The sequence below is a fragment of the Lethenteron reissneri genome, chromosome 5, assembly GCF_015708825.2.
Source record: "Lethenteron reissneri isolate LAM-NWPU_2019-01 chromosome 5, ASM1570882v1, whole genome shotgun sequence".
In the NCBI taxonomy this organism is placed as follows: domain Eukaryota; kingdom Metazoa; phylum Chordata; class Hyperoartia; order Petromyzontiformes; family Petromyzontidae; genus Lethenteron; species Lethenteron reissneri.
The window spans coordinates 2,694,046-2,711,609 of record NC_083783.1 but is presented as its reverse complement, the minus strand read 5'-3'; the positions used below and the strand labels follow the sequence as shown (position 1 = coordinate 2,711,609).

At 51.3% G+C, this 17,564-nt stretch overlaps 1 protein-coding gene across 5 annotated transcripts in view; it reads right to left on the bottom strand.

Moving 5' to 3' along the window:
* The window catches only part of LOC133351212 (cubilin-like), a 212,696-nt gene that overhangs the window by 123,476 nt on the left and 71,656 nt on the right, over positions 1 to 17,564 (bottom strand). The window contains exons 25-27 of one of the 5 annotated variants that reach the window (XM_061566306.1): positions 16,302 to 16,576; positions 15,420 to 15,565; positions 14,565 to 14,991 (exon numbers count right to left, since the gene is read on the bottom strand). The exons of 3 other annotated variants lie outside the window; for them this stretch is intronic. In XM_061566306.1, the coding sequence (XP_061422290.1) occupies positions 14,833 to 14,991; positions 15,420 to 15,565; positions 16,302 to 16,576 (580 nt within the window). In that variant the 3' untranslated portion in view covers positions 14,565 to 14,832. Of the gene's footprint in view, positions 1 to 14,564; positions 14,992 to 15,419; positions 15,566 to 16,301; positions 16,577 to 17,564 lie in introns of those variants that run through there. One more of the 5 variants, XM_061566298.1, reaches the window with a different exon arrangement.

Below are 17,564 nucleotides of genomic sequence, written 5' to 3'. Positions count from 1 at the left end.
GTAGCACCCTTTAATCATCATCAGTACCCATTTATCATCAGAATCTAATTATCATTATCGGCATCATAGTAATTATTACGTCATCATTTTCCACCATCACCGTAAAAATTATGTTCATGTTCGATCATAATTTACATTGTCTGCGCTCGCAGTAGACACAAGTGAATTTCAACCATGGCCTAAATTCTACCCACAGCGTTGAACATTGCCCTCCCACCGCTCGTTAGAGCAAGGAACCACCACATCACTTTACACCCACCCCTCGAAATCACCCCAAAGACACATTACAAACATCTCCTCATATAGACAGCACGGAGTCTTTGAGCCCCGCCCCCCTCCCTCCCGATACGTTTCCATTCATTGGCTACCACATTCTGATGAGCTCCCCCCCCCTCTCCTCCCCCCCTTCAACTTGCTTATAAGGGATTACATCTTGAATCATTGCCTCACTTGATACAGCTAATTCGGCTGTGACGGTCCCACCTGATGACGGAGACTTGTGTTGCCTCCGAAACGTCGTGATTTTTTGTTTTATTTTATTTTAATTAATGTTGATGTTTTTACCTACGTGACTTTACCGAAAAAACCTAAGAATATGAATCCTTACAGTCACGAAAGCTTCAAATCTAGAACCATTACCAGGGGTTTGACTAACCAGGGAACACACATCCTTACGTGATACACGTGGGTAATGGATATGTAGTTACACATGTTCATTGTTCACAGATATCATGATGTCGCCCTCTGGCACAATGTCACCTACATTACGTAATCGTCTGGTCAGCCAACTGAATGCTGTTGGCGATTGGGTGTGTGCTCACTAAAAACACCTTCCCCAGAAGTCTGTTAAGGCTTTACGTGGGATCTTTGTCTCTGTGATGCGTGTGAGTGGATGATGACTTGAGTAGGGTCATGTAGCCTGCATGCCCAGCCACCGCATGCCAAAGAAGTTTCTTGTTAGTCAGATAGAGGGGGTGGCTAAATGGAAAATACATACAAATATAAGAGGCGAAGTTATCTTGCAGTAGGCCCTCATTTGATGAGTTATGTATTGTTTGAGTGGCATCACCAAGTAAAATGTAGCGATATTTATGGTGAACTCAGCCTCAAAGGGGTGCCTAGTGCGGTGTCTAAACATCGCCATTGGGGAGGCAAAGGCGGTCGGGCGTGGTGCTAGCCACCCATCCCCCCTTTGTACGTGCAGCTTTTAATAGGTGCTCGCAAACAGCACTTGCCCAAAATGTATGTGAAGGCTTTGTGTGTGTGTGGGGGGATCGGTAGTGTAGAAGGACAGGGAGAAATACAGAGAGTGTGAGAGAGGGACGGGGAGAGACACAGACAGCGAGAGAGTGGCAGAGAGAGACACAGAGTGCGTGAAAGTGCGGGAGATGGACAGGGAGAGATGCAGAGAGAGTTAGTTTTAGAGCGAGACAGTAAGTGGTGTAGCAGAGAGTGCGATTGACACAATGCGTGTGTGGGAAAAAGAGAGGGACAGAGAGTGTGCAATGTGATGGAGAGTGTCTGTTCTTGAGACAGAGCGTGAGACGGAGTGGATCATTGAGAGAGAATGAGAGAGGGACAAAGAGTGTGTGTTTGCGTGAGAGGGAGTGACACAGACACAGTACAGAGAATACAATATTGAAAAATACTTAAAAAAACACGCTTTAATTAAATGTACTGTCCGAGCTGCCCCTCCCCCTGCCCCCTTCCCCCATCGCCCCTCCCCTCCTTCCACATCCCCCGCCCCTCGGCGTGGCTCCCCGAGGCTTGCCGTGACATAAGGGACCGCGGTGATTTACAGCCAACGTTAGTTAAGCGTGGACAATTAGAGCCGTAAAAAAGATCGTTTAAAAAAATATATTTTTAATTTGTAATGATAGAATATAGTATTGTCATCAGTATGACATACCTATACCAAGTTTGCAGTCGATACGACATTGGGAATACGGTTGAAAGTGAGTTACAAAATTTTAGGATACAACACACAGAGTAAGTTAAATAAAAGCGTGTAAATGTTTAAAACATTTTTTTATGATAGAATATAGTCTTGCCATCAGTATGACATAGGTATTTCAAGTTTGCAGTCGATAGCACATTGGGAAGTGGGTAAAAATTTAGTTAGACGATTTTTTTTAGGATACAACAGACGGAGTGGAGTGAGTTAAATAAAAGAGTGTAATAATAAAAACCGCGTGTGAGAATTTGTGAGTGAAACACATGGGGGAGCGCTACCTGGCGACCCAAGTTCCGATTCCCGCTCACGGCCAACACCAGTGACGATAATCTGAACCGGTCCAGGACTTCCCCTCGGGTGACTCAGCCTAAAACGAGTACCTGGTGCGGTGTGTAAACATCGCCACTAGGGAGACAAAGGCGGCCGGGCGGAGTGCTGGCCACCCACTCCCTCGTGTGGCGTGTCGGCCTTCATGGGTGCTCACTAACAGCACTTCTCCCATTAATCTGTTAAGGCTATACTGGGGATCTGTGTTTGTTTGTTGAGAGAAACATGCATAGTGGGGAGCGATGGGGTGCAATGGTTAGTCCACTGCGATATAAACCCAGCAACACAAGTTATATTCCCGCTAACACCATTGACGATTATCTGAACCGATATTGGGCCTCCCCAAGGTCGACTCAGCCTCAAATGAGTACCTGGTGTGGTAAGCATCGCTACTGCGGAGACAAAGGTGGATCGGCGTGGTGCTGGCCACCCAACACCCCCTTGTGGACTCTTCCGGCCTTAGTAGTTGCTCGCTACGAATAGATGATACCTTACCATCAGCCCCACAAACACAAAGTACCTGCCTGGGTATTTTATTTCATAAAATGCTCCATACTTGGGTAGTGTGATTATGACTAGCTCCTGTTTTGGGAGCCCAAGTCTCAATCCGAATCACTCGAGCGGCAGTATCTTTTCATTATCTGCGTAGCGCTGTGTGGAAGCAACCTGGTCTATCACTTCAAATCTCTGGGGTTTCTCCACCACAGTTATGTCGTCACTTCTCTATGCTTGCGAAATGTGGAGCCCTCGAAGGGAACATCTGTGCCGGTTTTAAACATTCAGGCTAGCCTGCCTACAATCTATCCTGGGTTTAATCAGACGATTGTGTGAGGAGCTCACAGATCCTTCAAAGATCTGGATGCATTACCATCATCAGTGAGCCCCTCTTGTCAAGCGAGGGCTGAGTTGTCTGGGTCATATATCCCGCATGTCCATCCACCACATGCCCAATCAGCTTCTCTTTGACTGTATAGTTGGGTCTAAACAGGTGTGGCACAGGCTAGAAAATAGATGGGACTGATTTGGCACAAAACGAGTTGGAACTGTACTGATTGGACTTGTTGATGACTTGTGCCAGCAGTGTCAAGATCGGCCCCTGCGGTGGAGGTTTTGATAGAAAGTCGTATAACTTGAAAATATCCCTAATCTCAAGGTCTGACCAAAAGTCACCCAGGCACACACATGTTATACTTTACACATTTTTTATATTTATTCACCAGATTACTATTAAGCATGCATCGATTTCCAAATGCTTTAAATATATTACGGATTGTTGTGGCAAATAGTATGTTGCTTCGTGTGAATCAGTTTTGAAAAAGAAAGTTTACATTTCATGAGAGCAGCTTTCAGTCTCTCACATTATGAAGGATCATTGCCATTTTCCACCCCAACTAGCAAACCATCTTACCCAATCAAATATACCATGATTTTTGGAATACCACAAAAACAGTTAAAATGTTCATTTTTGTATATATTTCCATGAAGTATTTTCTTCATTACATTTTTCCATAGTTTTATTACGCACACTATGATAATGTTTTTTTACATCAGCCCATTTGCACAGAGGCGTCTCAGGTAACTTTACATGTGTAGGGGTTATTACGGGAGAAACGGCGGACAACAAACACAGGGCTGTCGGCACTCACATACACGGGGGGTCACACCGACGTCCGCATCAGTTATTGCCCACGCCCCCAGCCCTCGGAGGCGATCCCTATAAAAGGTGGAACCCAAAGAGCTCGAGGCAGTTCGACACGAAGCTGACCAGTGAAGATCCAAGACTCGGAGATTAGGCCCTGGGACTCCCCGGTCTCGCCGTCCTTATAAGGGCCGAGCCGGGTAAGCCAGTGGCGCGGCCCAAGAGCTTCCAGACCGCTGCCCTTATCAGGGCAAGGCTGGTTAGCTGGTGCCGAGATCTGTGCTTGCCAGGGCCAGATCAGTCAGCCTCCCGTAGCCCAGTAGAGGAGGACTGGGGGACAGGACAGAGGGCTTAGTACTAGGGTGGGTTTCCCATAGTACGGGTGAAGGGGCCGATACCCCTTCAACTATTGTATCTGTCCCGGAGTTAATAAACAGTGTGTCTCAACTTCCTCATCGTCTCCTCATCAACTTACTACATCTGGTGTTGGAAGTGGGCCAAGCATGGATACGAGACGGAAGACTCGTGCCCAAGACCCAGGAGAGGATGACGACGAGGGAGGGGCAGTGCAAGACATCGCCGCCGACGTACCTGCACAACTGCTGCCGGCTCCGACATCGGCGGGGCCGTCGGAGAGGGCCGGGACGTCGACTGACGAGTTGGCGTTGGCTCACTCGCGGCTGGCGGAGCTCTTGTATGCAGCGGCCGCTATGCTGGAACAAATAACTCGCCTGGGGCCGGGAGGAGCGACGCGGCGGGAAGATGGACAACGCCCGCCAGAAACTCCCGCCTTTACAACAGCGGGGCGACTCGAAAATCCCGCCACGAAGACAGTAGGGGCGGAGGGAGGAGTCCCAGCTCGTCACGCGGGAGACGGTGCCCAGCCAGCAGCCGCCACGTCATCGGCGGAGGCGGGTCGCGGTGGCAGCCTATCAGGGGTTGAAACGTCACCACCAGCTGACGCCAGCACCGACCATACAGTACGGGGACGCGCTACGGATGCTGCAAGAGACGCTCCAAGAGGATCGGAGACGGAGCCGACATTCCAGCAACGCCTGCCGGCCCTACAGGTATTTGTTGCAAGCGACGGCGATTGGGGGGGGTTCCAGCGCCGGTTCTTGGCCCACCAAGAGATGGCAGGCTGGTCGGACAACGAGGCGCTGTGTGCTCTCCCGGCGTTATTGGACGGCGACGCCCTGGGCACCCTCACTGCTGCACCCAAGTCGGCACGCTCCACCATTCAGTCGGCGCTGCAGCTGCTGGCCACCGTTTATGGGCCGCCCTCCGATTGTCGCCAGCTCTTCTATGAACGGCAGAAGGGTGATAAGGAATCGCCACTCGCTTATCGCACGGCCCTGCTGTCATTGGCGAAAGACGCTTTCCCGCGTATGGATGAAGAGGGGATCGATGCGATGGTGGCCGAGAAAATTTTGCTGCTGGCTGACGATCTGGACTTCACCATCTTAGCGCAGGACGATGCGGATATGTCATCACTGCGGGCTGCAAGGCACATTCACGCCAATCTCATCTCCCAGCGGAGGAAGGCGAACAAAGCTGCTGCACGACACACCGTGGCGGCAACCTCTTCTGGAATGGAGGGAGCCTTCGCTGCGGATCGTTCTGCAGGATGGCGATCTGCCGAGCGACCGGCTCGGGACGTTCCAAGCCACCGAGACCAGCCCAAGTCCTCTGGAACGCTCGTCGTCTGCTATAATTGTGGCCTCCGGGGCCACGTGGCGTCCGGATGCCGGGCTCCTCGACAGCGCGGTGCGAGACCTGGAGCTGCGGACGGCCCTCCTCACAAGCCTTCGCAACATCCTCGGGCAAGTCATGGCACCCCACATGTTCGGCCTGCACACACACCCACTTTCCTATCACATGGTCCGATACACAATTCTCGGGGGTTGGGTGCTGGTGCGTCGGGTCGCGGCATGTCGGGGAGGGCGCTCCAACCGGGCCAATGGTCCGAGTTGGCTCACCGAGTTGTGGCTGCATCAGCGGGGTCGTCCGTTGTCGCGGGGCATATTGACGGGGTGGAGGTACGGCTATTGGTCGATACGGGAGCTTCGGCAACTATCATTTCAGATTTGATTTATAATATCCTGCCCGTTCAGAGTCGCCCGTTGCTCCCTGTCGATATACCGTTTTACGCTGCGAATGGGGGCTCGTTGGGTATTATCGGTCAAATTCGAGCGCAAATTTCGATAGGGGACATTAAACTATCTGGCCCGGTGTTCGTCTCCTCCTCGCTGGCTATTCCGTGCCTGTTGGGGACAGACTTTTTGGCCAAATTGCCCATCAAAATTCTGATTGACCAGCAATGCATCGAGCTTCCATCGGGCCGACGTATGACGTTCCTACCTGCCACCCCTGCCGTGCGTGTTGCCTGTGCTACGGTACAGGCGCTTGTTGCTCGGACGGTGCGTGTACCCCCGGGGGCACAGATGTTGGTACCCCTGCGCTTGCGTCGACCGTTCGATAAAGGAGTCTCTGACCGGGGCGTTATTTTGGGACCATCTAGAGCCGGGGTGAGTGGGCCAGATCTGGTGACGGCCCAGACTATTGTTAAAGGGGATGGGGACCCGTTTATCGCGGTCCTCAATGTCGGGACACGGACGGCAGTGGTTTCGCAAGGTACCGTGTTCGCACATGCGGTTCCGGTACCTGCGGAAACGCCGATCATTGGCCAGGTGGCCACCGATTCTCAAACGCGATTAGCCTCAGACGCTGACGAGGTTTGGCTGGATGCGTTGTGTGCTGAGTCACCTGACCTGTCTGACGCACAACGTGCTAGATTACGCGCCTTATTGCGAGAATTTTCCGACGTCTTCAGTAAACACAAATACGATATCGGATGTACCAAATTGCTACGCCACCATATTGACACCGGTGACAACGCTCCTATCCGCCAAAATCCTTTTCGGTTAAGTCCCGCCGAAAAGGATCATGTCAAATCGGCTGTAGATGACATGTTGAAATCGGACATCATTTCTCCCTCGACCAGCCCTTGGGGTGCACCCATAGTGTTGGTCAAAAAGCACGACGGGTCCCTAAGGTTCTGCGTTGATTTCCGGCGATTAAATAAGATCTCGGTGGCCGATGCTTATCCGCTTCCTCGAATGGACGAATCGCTGGATGCCCTCGCGGGATCGCGATTCTTTTCCACTTTGGATTTGCTCTCAGGATTTTGGCAACTTCCCTTGGACGACGAATCCAGGCCCAAAACAGCTTTCCGAACGCCGCACGGCCTCTTCCAATTCAATCGCTTACCCATGGGATTACACTCTGCTCCCGCGACGTTCCAGCGCCTGATGGAATTGGTCCTCGCTGGCTTGCAATGGGAGGTGTGTTTGATTTACCTGGATGACGTTATCGTATTCAGTAAGACGTTCGAGGAACACCTTGATAGGCTTCGGGCCGTCTTTCTCAAAATGCGCGCTGCTAATTTGAAATTCAAGCCACAAAAGTGCCATTTGCTGCGCGAATCTGTTAAATATTTGGGTCACATCGTCGGCCGGTCAGGTATCTCAACCGATCCCGCCAAAACGCGTTGTGTCAGCTCCTGGCCTATTCCCACCTCGGTGGGGGAGGTTAGAAGCTTCATCGGCTTTGCTTCATATTACCGCCGGTTTGTTGCGGACTTTGCTTCCATCGCTAAGCCACTACATGCCTTGACGTCAAAAGGGGTCAAATTTCATTGGGGGCCGGTGGAGAACGCCGCTTTTGTCTCTCTTCGGGATGCCCTGGTGGGGGCCCCGCCGTTAAGCTACCCCGATTTTTCCATGCCGTTCGTGCTCGACACGGACGCAAGCAATACCGGGATTGGAGGCGTGCTGTCACAAATTGTGGGTGGCGTGGAGCGCGTTGTGGCTTATGGTAGTAGAGTACTGTCCCCGGCCGAGCAGCGGTACTGCGTCACCCGCCGCGAACTGTTGGCTATCGTGTTCTTTATCCAACAGTACCGGCCATATCTGTACGGCCGGCATTTCACCGTCCGTACAGATCATGCAGCGTTGCAGTATGCCCTACGAATTAACCAGCCATCGGGGCAGTTGTCCCGATGGCTCGAGATCATGCAGGATTTCGATTTTGAGACAACTTACCGGAAGGGGATTCGCCACACCAACGCCGATGCCCTATCACGCCTGCCGATCGCCCCGGATTGCACTTGTTTCTTGGGTTCGGGCCGTTGCAAATCGGCAAGTGACGGCCGGGATCGGGTTCTTGCGGCCGCAGTTGATACTCCTTCGGACGCTGGTCCTATTTCGGAGGGTGGGAGTGATTCCCTACTTGGCTTGTCAAGTACTGAGTGGGGTCGCCTCCAAATGGAGGATGCGACCCTCCTGGCGCTACGACGTCGCGCGGAAGGATCAGGTCAAGGGAAGTCGGGCGTTGACTCATGGGGGTGGTGCCAGGGCTTACTCATGCATTGGGACGGGACGATCCGCCGTCACAGGCTGGTGGTGCCTTCCACGTTGAGGGGTAGGGCTGTATGGGCTGCTCATGAACGGCTCCTGCACCTGGGTACCCTCAAAACACTTGCCATGCTCCAGCTTAATTACTTTTGGCCGGGCATGGCAAGAGACGTGGACGATCTGCTGCGGTCCTGTACCCAGTGTGCACAACGGAAGCCGCCGGCGAAGGGAGCCAGTCCACCGCTCCAGTCCATTTCGGTCACCCGGGTTAACGAGCTGGTCGCCCTTGATATTTTGGGACCGTTTCCTTCCACGCCGAGGGGTAATAAGTACCTGCTGGTTGGCGTGGAATATTTCACGCGATGGCCTATGGCTTGGCCCCTCGCCAACCAGTCCGCAGCGGCCGTTGCGGAGGCTTTTGTTCAGGGCTACGTCCTCGACAAAGGCGCTCCGGAACGGTTGTTGACCGATCAGGGAAAGAATTTCACTAGTACCCTTTTACACGAGGTATGTGGCCTTCTGGGTACAAAGAAAGTTCGTACCTCGCCTTACCATCCACAAACGGATGGGATGGTGGAACGCTTGCATAGGACTCTTACGTCCATGCTATCCCACCAGGTATCTGAGTCCCAAAACGATTGGGATCTACGGATCGGGGGAGTCCTGGCGGCATACAGGATGGCTCCTCACGCGGCGACCGGGTTCTCGCCATTTTTTTTGATGTATGGTCGCGAGGTTGACCCGCCTGTCGCGACTCAGCTGACGATTGCCGCGCCTCATGCTAAGTCGAAAATCGCCGACCATGTTAAATTTAACATCCTTCGCTTGGCGGAGGCACGGCAGGCGGCCATGCAAAACTCTGACTCTCGCCAGAAACAAAACGAGAGATTGCGGTCGCGCCGGACTCACACGCACGAATGGCACCCGGGCGACCGAGCATGGTTGCACTGCCCTCAGGTGCCATTGGCCACCTCGGCTAAGTTGTTGCGACCATGGAGGGGCCCCGTTGAAATTGTGCAGGTTGTGCGGCCTCAATGTGTGCGCATTAAGTGGGGGAAGCGTCGGTGGTTTGTGCACCCTTCACGGTTAAAGCCATTTTTTGCTCCGCACGCTTCCTCCCACGTAAATGGCCGAACATGTGGGGAGTCCTCTGACTCCGGGGGGGCGGGATCGATGCCAGCCTCTGATCCACTAATGACTGTCCCGTCTTCAGGAGCCCCAGGACTGAAGCCCTCTGGGCTGCCAGCCTCCCCCGTGGGGGGCGGCGCTGGCACGTCCGGGAAACCGGACGACCAGGCACCTGCTGATGCGACACCTGCCACTGACTCTACCAAGCCGGCCCCTTGTGACGGGCCCGCTGCACGGACTCGCGCCAAAACGCGCCGGTTGTTATGATTAGCTTTCCGCGCGTGTTCCGTTGCTGCGGAACCCGCTCATTGTATATATGTTTTTTTAATGGTTGTATGTGTGTGTAATAACGATGACCACGCTATCTGCTTGTTGCTTGCTGTCCATGTAAGTGTGTGCGTGTGTTGGGAATGGACGGAGAGTCTGCTGTGGTTGCTGAGTTTCAAAGGGAGTGTGTGCGCTGCTGCGTGGAGTTGTTATCTTGATGGTAAAGTTAATTATTAACGTGGGAGCGTCGGGTATCCTGTGCTGTACCATCTCGTGGGTCACCGTGCGCGATGGGCTTAATTGAAAAAAAAAAATGTTTTTTTTTGGGCTGTATTATGCTGCGAGGTGCTGTGTGCGATGCGGTCGTTGCATGAGAGGGAATAACTGTGTTGTGGTTGAAAAGTTACGACGGGATTGATGGTGTGTTGGTCGCCTGCAGATTTGCTTGCTATTGTGCTTCAATGTACGCGTGTGATCGCGATATGCTGATTGCATGTGCTGTTATACCGTTCTGTATATGTGTTGCGGTTCCGGGTGGGGGGTTTTTTTTTTTTTTTAGGGAACCATCGGTTGATGTTACGCTTGTTCTTGTTATTGTTACTGTTACGAGGCACACGTGTATTGACGGTGTTAATCTTTATTCTTGGGGGTTGAGGGATTGTTGCAGCCGGGACGGCTGCGAGCTGTACAGGGGGGGGTGATGTAGGGGTTATTACGGGAGAAACGGCGGACAACAAACACAGGGCTGTCGGCACTCACATACACGGGGGGTCACACCGACGTCCGCATCAGTTATTGCCCACGCCCCCAGCCCTCGGAGGCGATCCCTATAAAAGGTGGAACCCAAAGAGCTCGAGGCAGTTCGACACGAAGCTGACCAGTGAAGATCCAAGACTCGGAGATTAGGCCCTGGGACTCCCCGGTCTCGCCGTCCTTATAAGGGCCGAGCCGGGTAAGCCAGTGGCGCGGCCCAAGAGCTTCCAGACCGCTGCCCTTATCAGGGCAAGGCTGGTTAGCTGGTGCCGAGATCTGTGCTTGCCAGGGCCAGATCAGTCAGCCTCCCGTAGCCCAGTAGAGGAGGACTGGGGGACAGGACAGAGGGCTTAGTACTAGGGTGGGTTTCCCATAGTACGGGTGAAGGGGCCGATACCCCTTCAACTATTGTATCTGTCCCGGAGTTAATAAACAGTGTGTCTCAACTTCCTCATCGTCTCCTCATCAACTTACTACACATGTGACAAGCTAATTGCATTACAAACTTGTTTTTTTTTGCAGCCTCCTTGTGCAAAACCAGTCTTGTCTTTATGTAGTTATTAAACCAAAACTCACAAACTCATGGGCTGTGTTGACCAGGGAAGGTGAAGGTAGATCACCAATAACCTTGCCACGGACACACTTTTAGACAACATCCATGAAGGACATTCTCCCTGTGGAACGCATCATCTCGTCTGGATGCGCCGATCATTGCAGTGGTCCCCTAGAAGATCCATAGATCGCCTCTAAGTACCCCTACTGCTCAACAGCCATTGCAATTAATGTATGAGAGACGCGAGTTGATGGCCCAGGTCAAAATATAACAAATAAATGCATCGTACATAGTTTAGACAGCACTTAATTTTGCTGTCATGTAAAATCAGGTTGGGCCAAATATTTTAGACAGTCCATGAATTGTCCATTGTGTCAATGTTGAAAGAATCAAGCAACATTGAAAAATAGAAAGTTATGTATTCATCTCCTGCCAATGCCAACAATCACCCTTCCACCTTGGTTAAGTGGTTTTCACATCATATGCATTTTTGCTCTGCCAGGCCCCATTACAGGTGTAGTGGTGATACGCGCTGGGATTAGGGATCGTATGCCAGCGCATAATGATTGGCTGTGTATGTGGTGACGCGCGCTGACGGTGGAGGATCAGGGGTCAGCGCGGGGTCGTGGGTTACGGGGTACTGATTGGCTGTGGGCCGGTGACGCGCTGAGAGGGAGTGATCGGGTGGCAGCGCGGTGTGATTGGTGGAGTAGTGTTAACACGCGCTGGGGAAAACGGATCGTAGAGAGAGTGCGTCGTGATTGGTTCACTAAGGAGCGATGCTCACGTCGACGTCCGCATCAGCTCCGTCTCTCGTGAGCAGGGGCTATAAAAGGGGATGCACACAGGCGTAAGGGCAGTATGTAACCAGCGAAGAATGAAGACGGGGATGAAGACATAGGGCCCTGCGGTACCTAGTCCCGCTGTCCTAACGGGACCGGGACTCTGTGTAACCCAGAGGCGAGTGTATTGTGTGTAGCCATAGGCATAGGGTCTACACGAGCCGAATGCATTGTGTGTAGCCAGAGGCATAGGGTCAGGACTCGCTGCTCTCACTGTCGCTGATTGAGTGGGGCCGTCTCCAAATGGCGGACAGCTCCCTGCTAGCATTGCGCCGCAGGACGGGGGGTTCCGAAGGTGACCATGAACGAACTGGCTCCTACGTACTTAAGCAAGGCCTGTTAATGAGATGGGACAGTTTGTCCCGGCGGCACGCGATTGTGGTGCCTTCTGCTGTGAGGGGGAAGGTTGTCTTGGCCGCACACGAACGCCTCTTGCATTTGGGAGTTAACAAAACGCTTGCCCTGCTTCAGCGTGACTATTATTGGCCGGGAATGGGGAGTGACGTGGTGAATATTCTGAAGGGTTGTGTTGAGTGCGCCAGACGGAAACCACCGCCCGTGGCAGCTAATCCACCGCTGCAATCTATTCAGGTCTCGCGCACTAACGAGCTCGTTGCACTCGATATTCTGGGGCCTTTTCCAGTCACGCCTAGGGGTAATAAGTACCTGTTGGTGGGGGTCGAATATTTTACCCGGTGGCCTATGGCGTGGCCACTCGCCAACCAGTCGGCGGCGGCTGTGACGGACGCCTTTGTCCAGGGCTACGTCCTGGACAAGGGGGCTCCCGAACGCTTGCTGACCGACCAAGGGAAACATTTTTCGAGTAAATTACTGCAAGAGGTGTGCGACCTGTTGGGTACTAAGAAGGTGCGTACCTCCCCGTACCACCCGCAGACGGACGGGATGGTGGAGAGGCTCCACAGGACATTGACTTCTATGCTGTGCCAGCAGGTGTGTGAGGCACATGTTGATTGGGACCTGCAGGTCCCTGGGGTCCTCGCCACGTATAGAATGGCCCCCCATGCAGCTACGGGATTTTCCCCGTTTTATCTGATGTACGGTCGGGAAGCCGACCCGCCCATGGAAACGCAGCTGGGCCTGCCCGCACCACGAACTAATTCGAAATTGGCAGAGCATATTAAATTTAATATTCATAAGCTGACAGAGGCAAGGGAGGCCGCATGGCTTAATTCGCGGGCTCGCCAAATTGCAAACGAGCGGTTGCGTGCACGGAAGGTGTCCGTGCACAACTGGGAACCAGGTGACAGGGCCTGGCTGCATTGCCCTCAGGCACCTTTGGCTACGTCGCCTAAATTGTTGAAGCCGTGGCGGGGACCCGTGGAGGTCGTGCGGGTTGCACGCCCCCAGTGCGTTCAGATAAAATGGGGAAAACGCCGTTGGTACGTCCACCCCTCCCGACTGAAACCGTTCTCGCCTCCATATGGCCTCCCCTTGTGTCGTGAGGGCCGAGCATGTGACGTGACCGACGACCCTAAGGGGGAAATGTCTTTGCCTGATCCTCACATGTCTCCGCCTGATCCGCTCCCAGGTGTCTCGGAACTGACAGCTGCCGACCACCGGCGGCCGGATCTTCGCGGCGGGGCCGGTCCTTCCAGGCCCGATCCGCGCCGTCTAGAGCTGCCGGAGCCACCGGACGGTCGCCAGCGTCCCGTCCCATACGACGGACCGGCCAGACGGACTCGCGCTAGGTCGCGCTACTTTTTATGACCTACCACGTGAGGAGTCGAGGCAGCCGGAGCGCCTCGTCACTGCGTTTAGTCACAGAGACACTTGGCGCGTTCGTTTTCTGGAGTTCGCTTTTATTGTGTTGTTCGTCGGGCTGTATATTGCTTCTTAATTAAGTGTTGTTGTTGTTGCGTTACGGGGCACACTGGGGGGGATGGGGTTCTTTTTTTTTATTATTGCGTTAACGTTGGGTTGTATTGTTGGTTAACAGCCGGGCCGGCTGCAAGCTATGTGGGAGGGGGTGATGTAGTGGTGATACGCGCTGGGATTAGGGATCGTATGCCAGCGCGTAATGATTGGCTGTGTATGTGGTGACGCGCGCTGACGGTGGAGGATCAGGGGTCAGCGCGGGGTCATGGGTTACGGGGTACTGATTGGCTGTGGGCCGGTGACGCGCTGAGAGGGAGTGATCGGGTGGCAGCGCGGTGTGATTGGTGGAGTAGTGTTAACACGCGCTGGGGAAAACGGATCGTAGAGAGAGTGCGTCGTGATTGGTTCACTAAGGAGCGATGCTCACGTCGACGTCCGCATCAGCTCCGTCTCTCGTGAGCAGGGGCTATAAAAGGGGATGCACACAGGCGTAAGGGCAGTATGTAACCAGCGAAGAATGAAGACGGGGATGAAGACATAGGGCCCTGCGGTACCTAGTCCCGCTGTCCTAACGGGACCGGGACTCTGTGTAACCCAGAGGCGAGTGTATTGTGTGTAGCCATAGGCATAGGGTCTACACGAGCCGAATGCATTGTGTGTAGCCAGAGGCATAGGGTCTACACGAGTCAAGTGTATTGTGTGTAGCCAGAAGCATAGAGTCTACACGAGTTAAGTGGAGTGTATAGTCCAAAGGATAGAGACCACCCGTTGTATTGTGACACGTCAAGATTTAATAAAAGTGTGTTACTCGTCAAGAAGTTCCTGCCGTCAATTACAATACTTCACAGGTGTTGCAAAACCAAAATACCATGTTATAAACCATCAGAGTTGTCTGATTTGACCCAAAACCTTTGTTCATCTATTGACTTGCAAACCTTGTTACATTCTGGTGCATTTAAAATACAGTATTCAGCGATATAAATGAACATTTTAACAACAAATTACAATGAGTAATTTTTTAACATATTGATTGCCTGCATTAATTATTTTGATTTACGGTTCCCATAATTAATATTCATGATCTATAGTATTGTGTTGGTGCAGGACGGTATAAGAGACTACTGCATGTTCTGGTGAATCCAGTCCAAGAACTTGGTGACCCTGCTGTAAACACCTGGCAGGTAAGGCCGTGCACAGCCATAGCCCCAGCTGGTGATTCCAGAGAGGTACCAGCGGCCGTTTGAGTCCTGGCAAACCAAGGGACCCCCAGAGTCTCCCTGCAACAGACACACACACACGACACCAATGTTAGAAGTTGACTGACGAACAAGAAGGCCTGATGGAGCGATGATTACAATGATCCAGTATAAGCGATGGCATGTCATGATACCAAAGATGGGATGTCAAAAGGCCCGACAATTAGGTTTAAATGTTCAGTGCAAAGAGCAGTACAGCTGAGGAGAGCTTGAAATGTTCAATGGGACTGGGATCTTGAATGAGGACATTGTTGTTGAAGCTCCAGTTGATGTTGGTCCACCCACACTCCTTCCAGTGAATTGGCACCAAAATGTGTTCCTGAATTGACTAGAAAAGTTTGCTTTCCAAGTTCCCCCTGGTGGAACATAATTGGGCCCATAGTCGTCATGTGCTCCAGCTGGTTTTTAAACAAAAGAGTTGCGTCTTGTTGGTTGTTATCGCCACTCACCTGGCAGGTGTCCACCCCTCCTTTGAGGTACCCTGCACACAGCATCCTGTTGGTGATTAGAGATGGGCTGTAGGCCTGCGGCCCTGGGGTGACGCACGTCTTGAAGATCTCTACTGAAGCCTCCTGAAGCCGGTTGGGTGTGTAGCCTGTTAAGTACAAGAATTCGTGTTGGAAACCGCGTACCCTTTCTGCTTGTTAAAGTACTATATTTCATCAAGACTTTGATCGTGGAACATTTAAATGTTAACAGCATAGCACCTGTATATCAGCTTAATGCCTATTACAGATATTCCTCGAGCACCAGAGAGCTCTGCTACCCTACTGCCATCATTATTCCAATGGATTTTTACAAAAAACTAGTTTCCTAACAAAGATTTGGGCCTCCATTAAATCAAAGGAATTGTTCAGTAGAAGATATGTGTATATTCTATTTTTTTTCATTATACAAACATTCCCCCTAAATAAATGTTCAACTATCGATTATGTTGAACTTGTGCCGTCGGAAAATAACATTGCACTGATTCATAAAATATCACGATACATGCCTTGAATCGTGGGCATAACAATGGATTTTTTAAATATTTGTATCTGTTGTACATTAGAAGTGCTACATTTAACACAACGTAAACAACTCAAGGGTTGTAATCCTGAGCTTAAACAGAAGGGCACTGCTTTCTATGAGGAGATCGATTTTATTATAATATTAATAGGGTAGTGTGGAGGATCAAAACATGAAAATACTGTGGTTTCTTTGTTCTTACACCATAGACACTGAGATATGGATACTAAATAATCTCTCAAACTATGCTCTATTTAGTGGCCAAAGTATCTTCTGAAACCACATGTTTTCCCAGGTTTGAAATATTTCACCTATGGACTTACCACCTTCAAAAAGGGTTCCCCAACCAGAAATGAAGCATGATTTCCCTGGGTAGGGAAACTTCTGAGAGCGAGGTGGGAGGCAAACTGGCTGTATGTAATCGGTGAAGGAAACACGTTCTGACAGCTCCATAAGAGCAATGTCATAGTCATGGCTGCTTCTGTTGTAGCGCTCGTGGATGAGGATTCTGTTGACGCTTCTGGCCACGACAGTTGAAGCGCTGAGATCGTTCTGAGAGTGCAGGCCCAGGTATACCGTCCAGGTGTTTGTGTTGTTACTAGGGAGGTAAATACACAGACACAACAGTCAACATCAAATACTACAGGGCATTATGTTTTTTTACAAAGGTAAGCCTCATTAAGTCTCAGACTTTTTCAGGAGGGTCCTGCCAAGTTCTTTCAGTAGGGGTGATGACTGCTGCTCTGTATAATCTCAACTGAGTAATTGGTGTGGGTAATTTTTACAAGTAAGCAAATTTGGACTGTGGTGCCGGCACGCATCACGATTGCAAGTGCACTACGAAAAATCATACCTGAATGTGAGAAAAATTCTGAGATTCTTAATCCCTCTTCCACTTATATTCATGCCTCTTTCTGCAATAAAATTCTACAAAAATATATTCTAATGGTGTTGCGATTCATTGTGTGAGTGGGAGGAGTGGTGGTTCATTGGTTAGCACACTGCATGATAATTGGTTCTTTACCCTTCTATCTGGCAACAAAACTGACACCTTTTTGCAAGGAGTCATGTTTGCATAGACCGCAATACCTGCAGTCATAATACAAACAAAAGAACATAACTCTGATAATGTGCACTGTCCTTGAAGTTGATTGGTCCACACCCGAGACAGCTTTCCTTCGAGCCTAGTCTCATATGGGTTGGACCAGATGACGCCAAAAGGCGCACAACTCAAGGACAATGCACCATCAGAGTATGAGAGCTCGGGGCAAGCATCTACACTATGGGGACCTCATTTGCCAGTAAAAATATGATAATTGGTTCTTTACCCTTCTATCTGGCAACAAAACTGACACCTTTTTGCAAGGAGTCATGTTTGCATAGACCGCAATAACTGCAGTCATAATACAAACAAAAGAACATAACTCTGATAATGTGCACTGTCCTTGAAGTTGATTGGTCCACACCCGAGACAGCTTTCCTTCGAGCCTAGTCTCATATGGGTTGGACCAGATGACGCCAAAAGGCGCACAACTCAAGGACAATGCACCATCAGAGTATGAGAGCTCGGGGCAAGCATCTACACT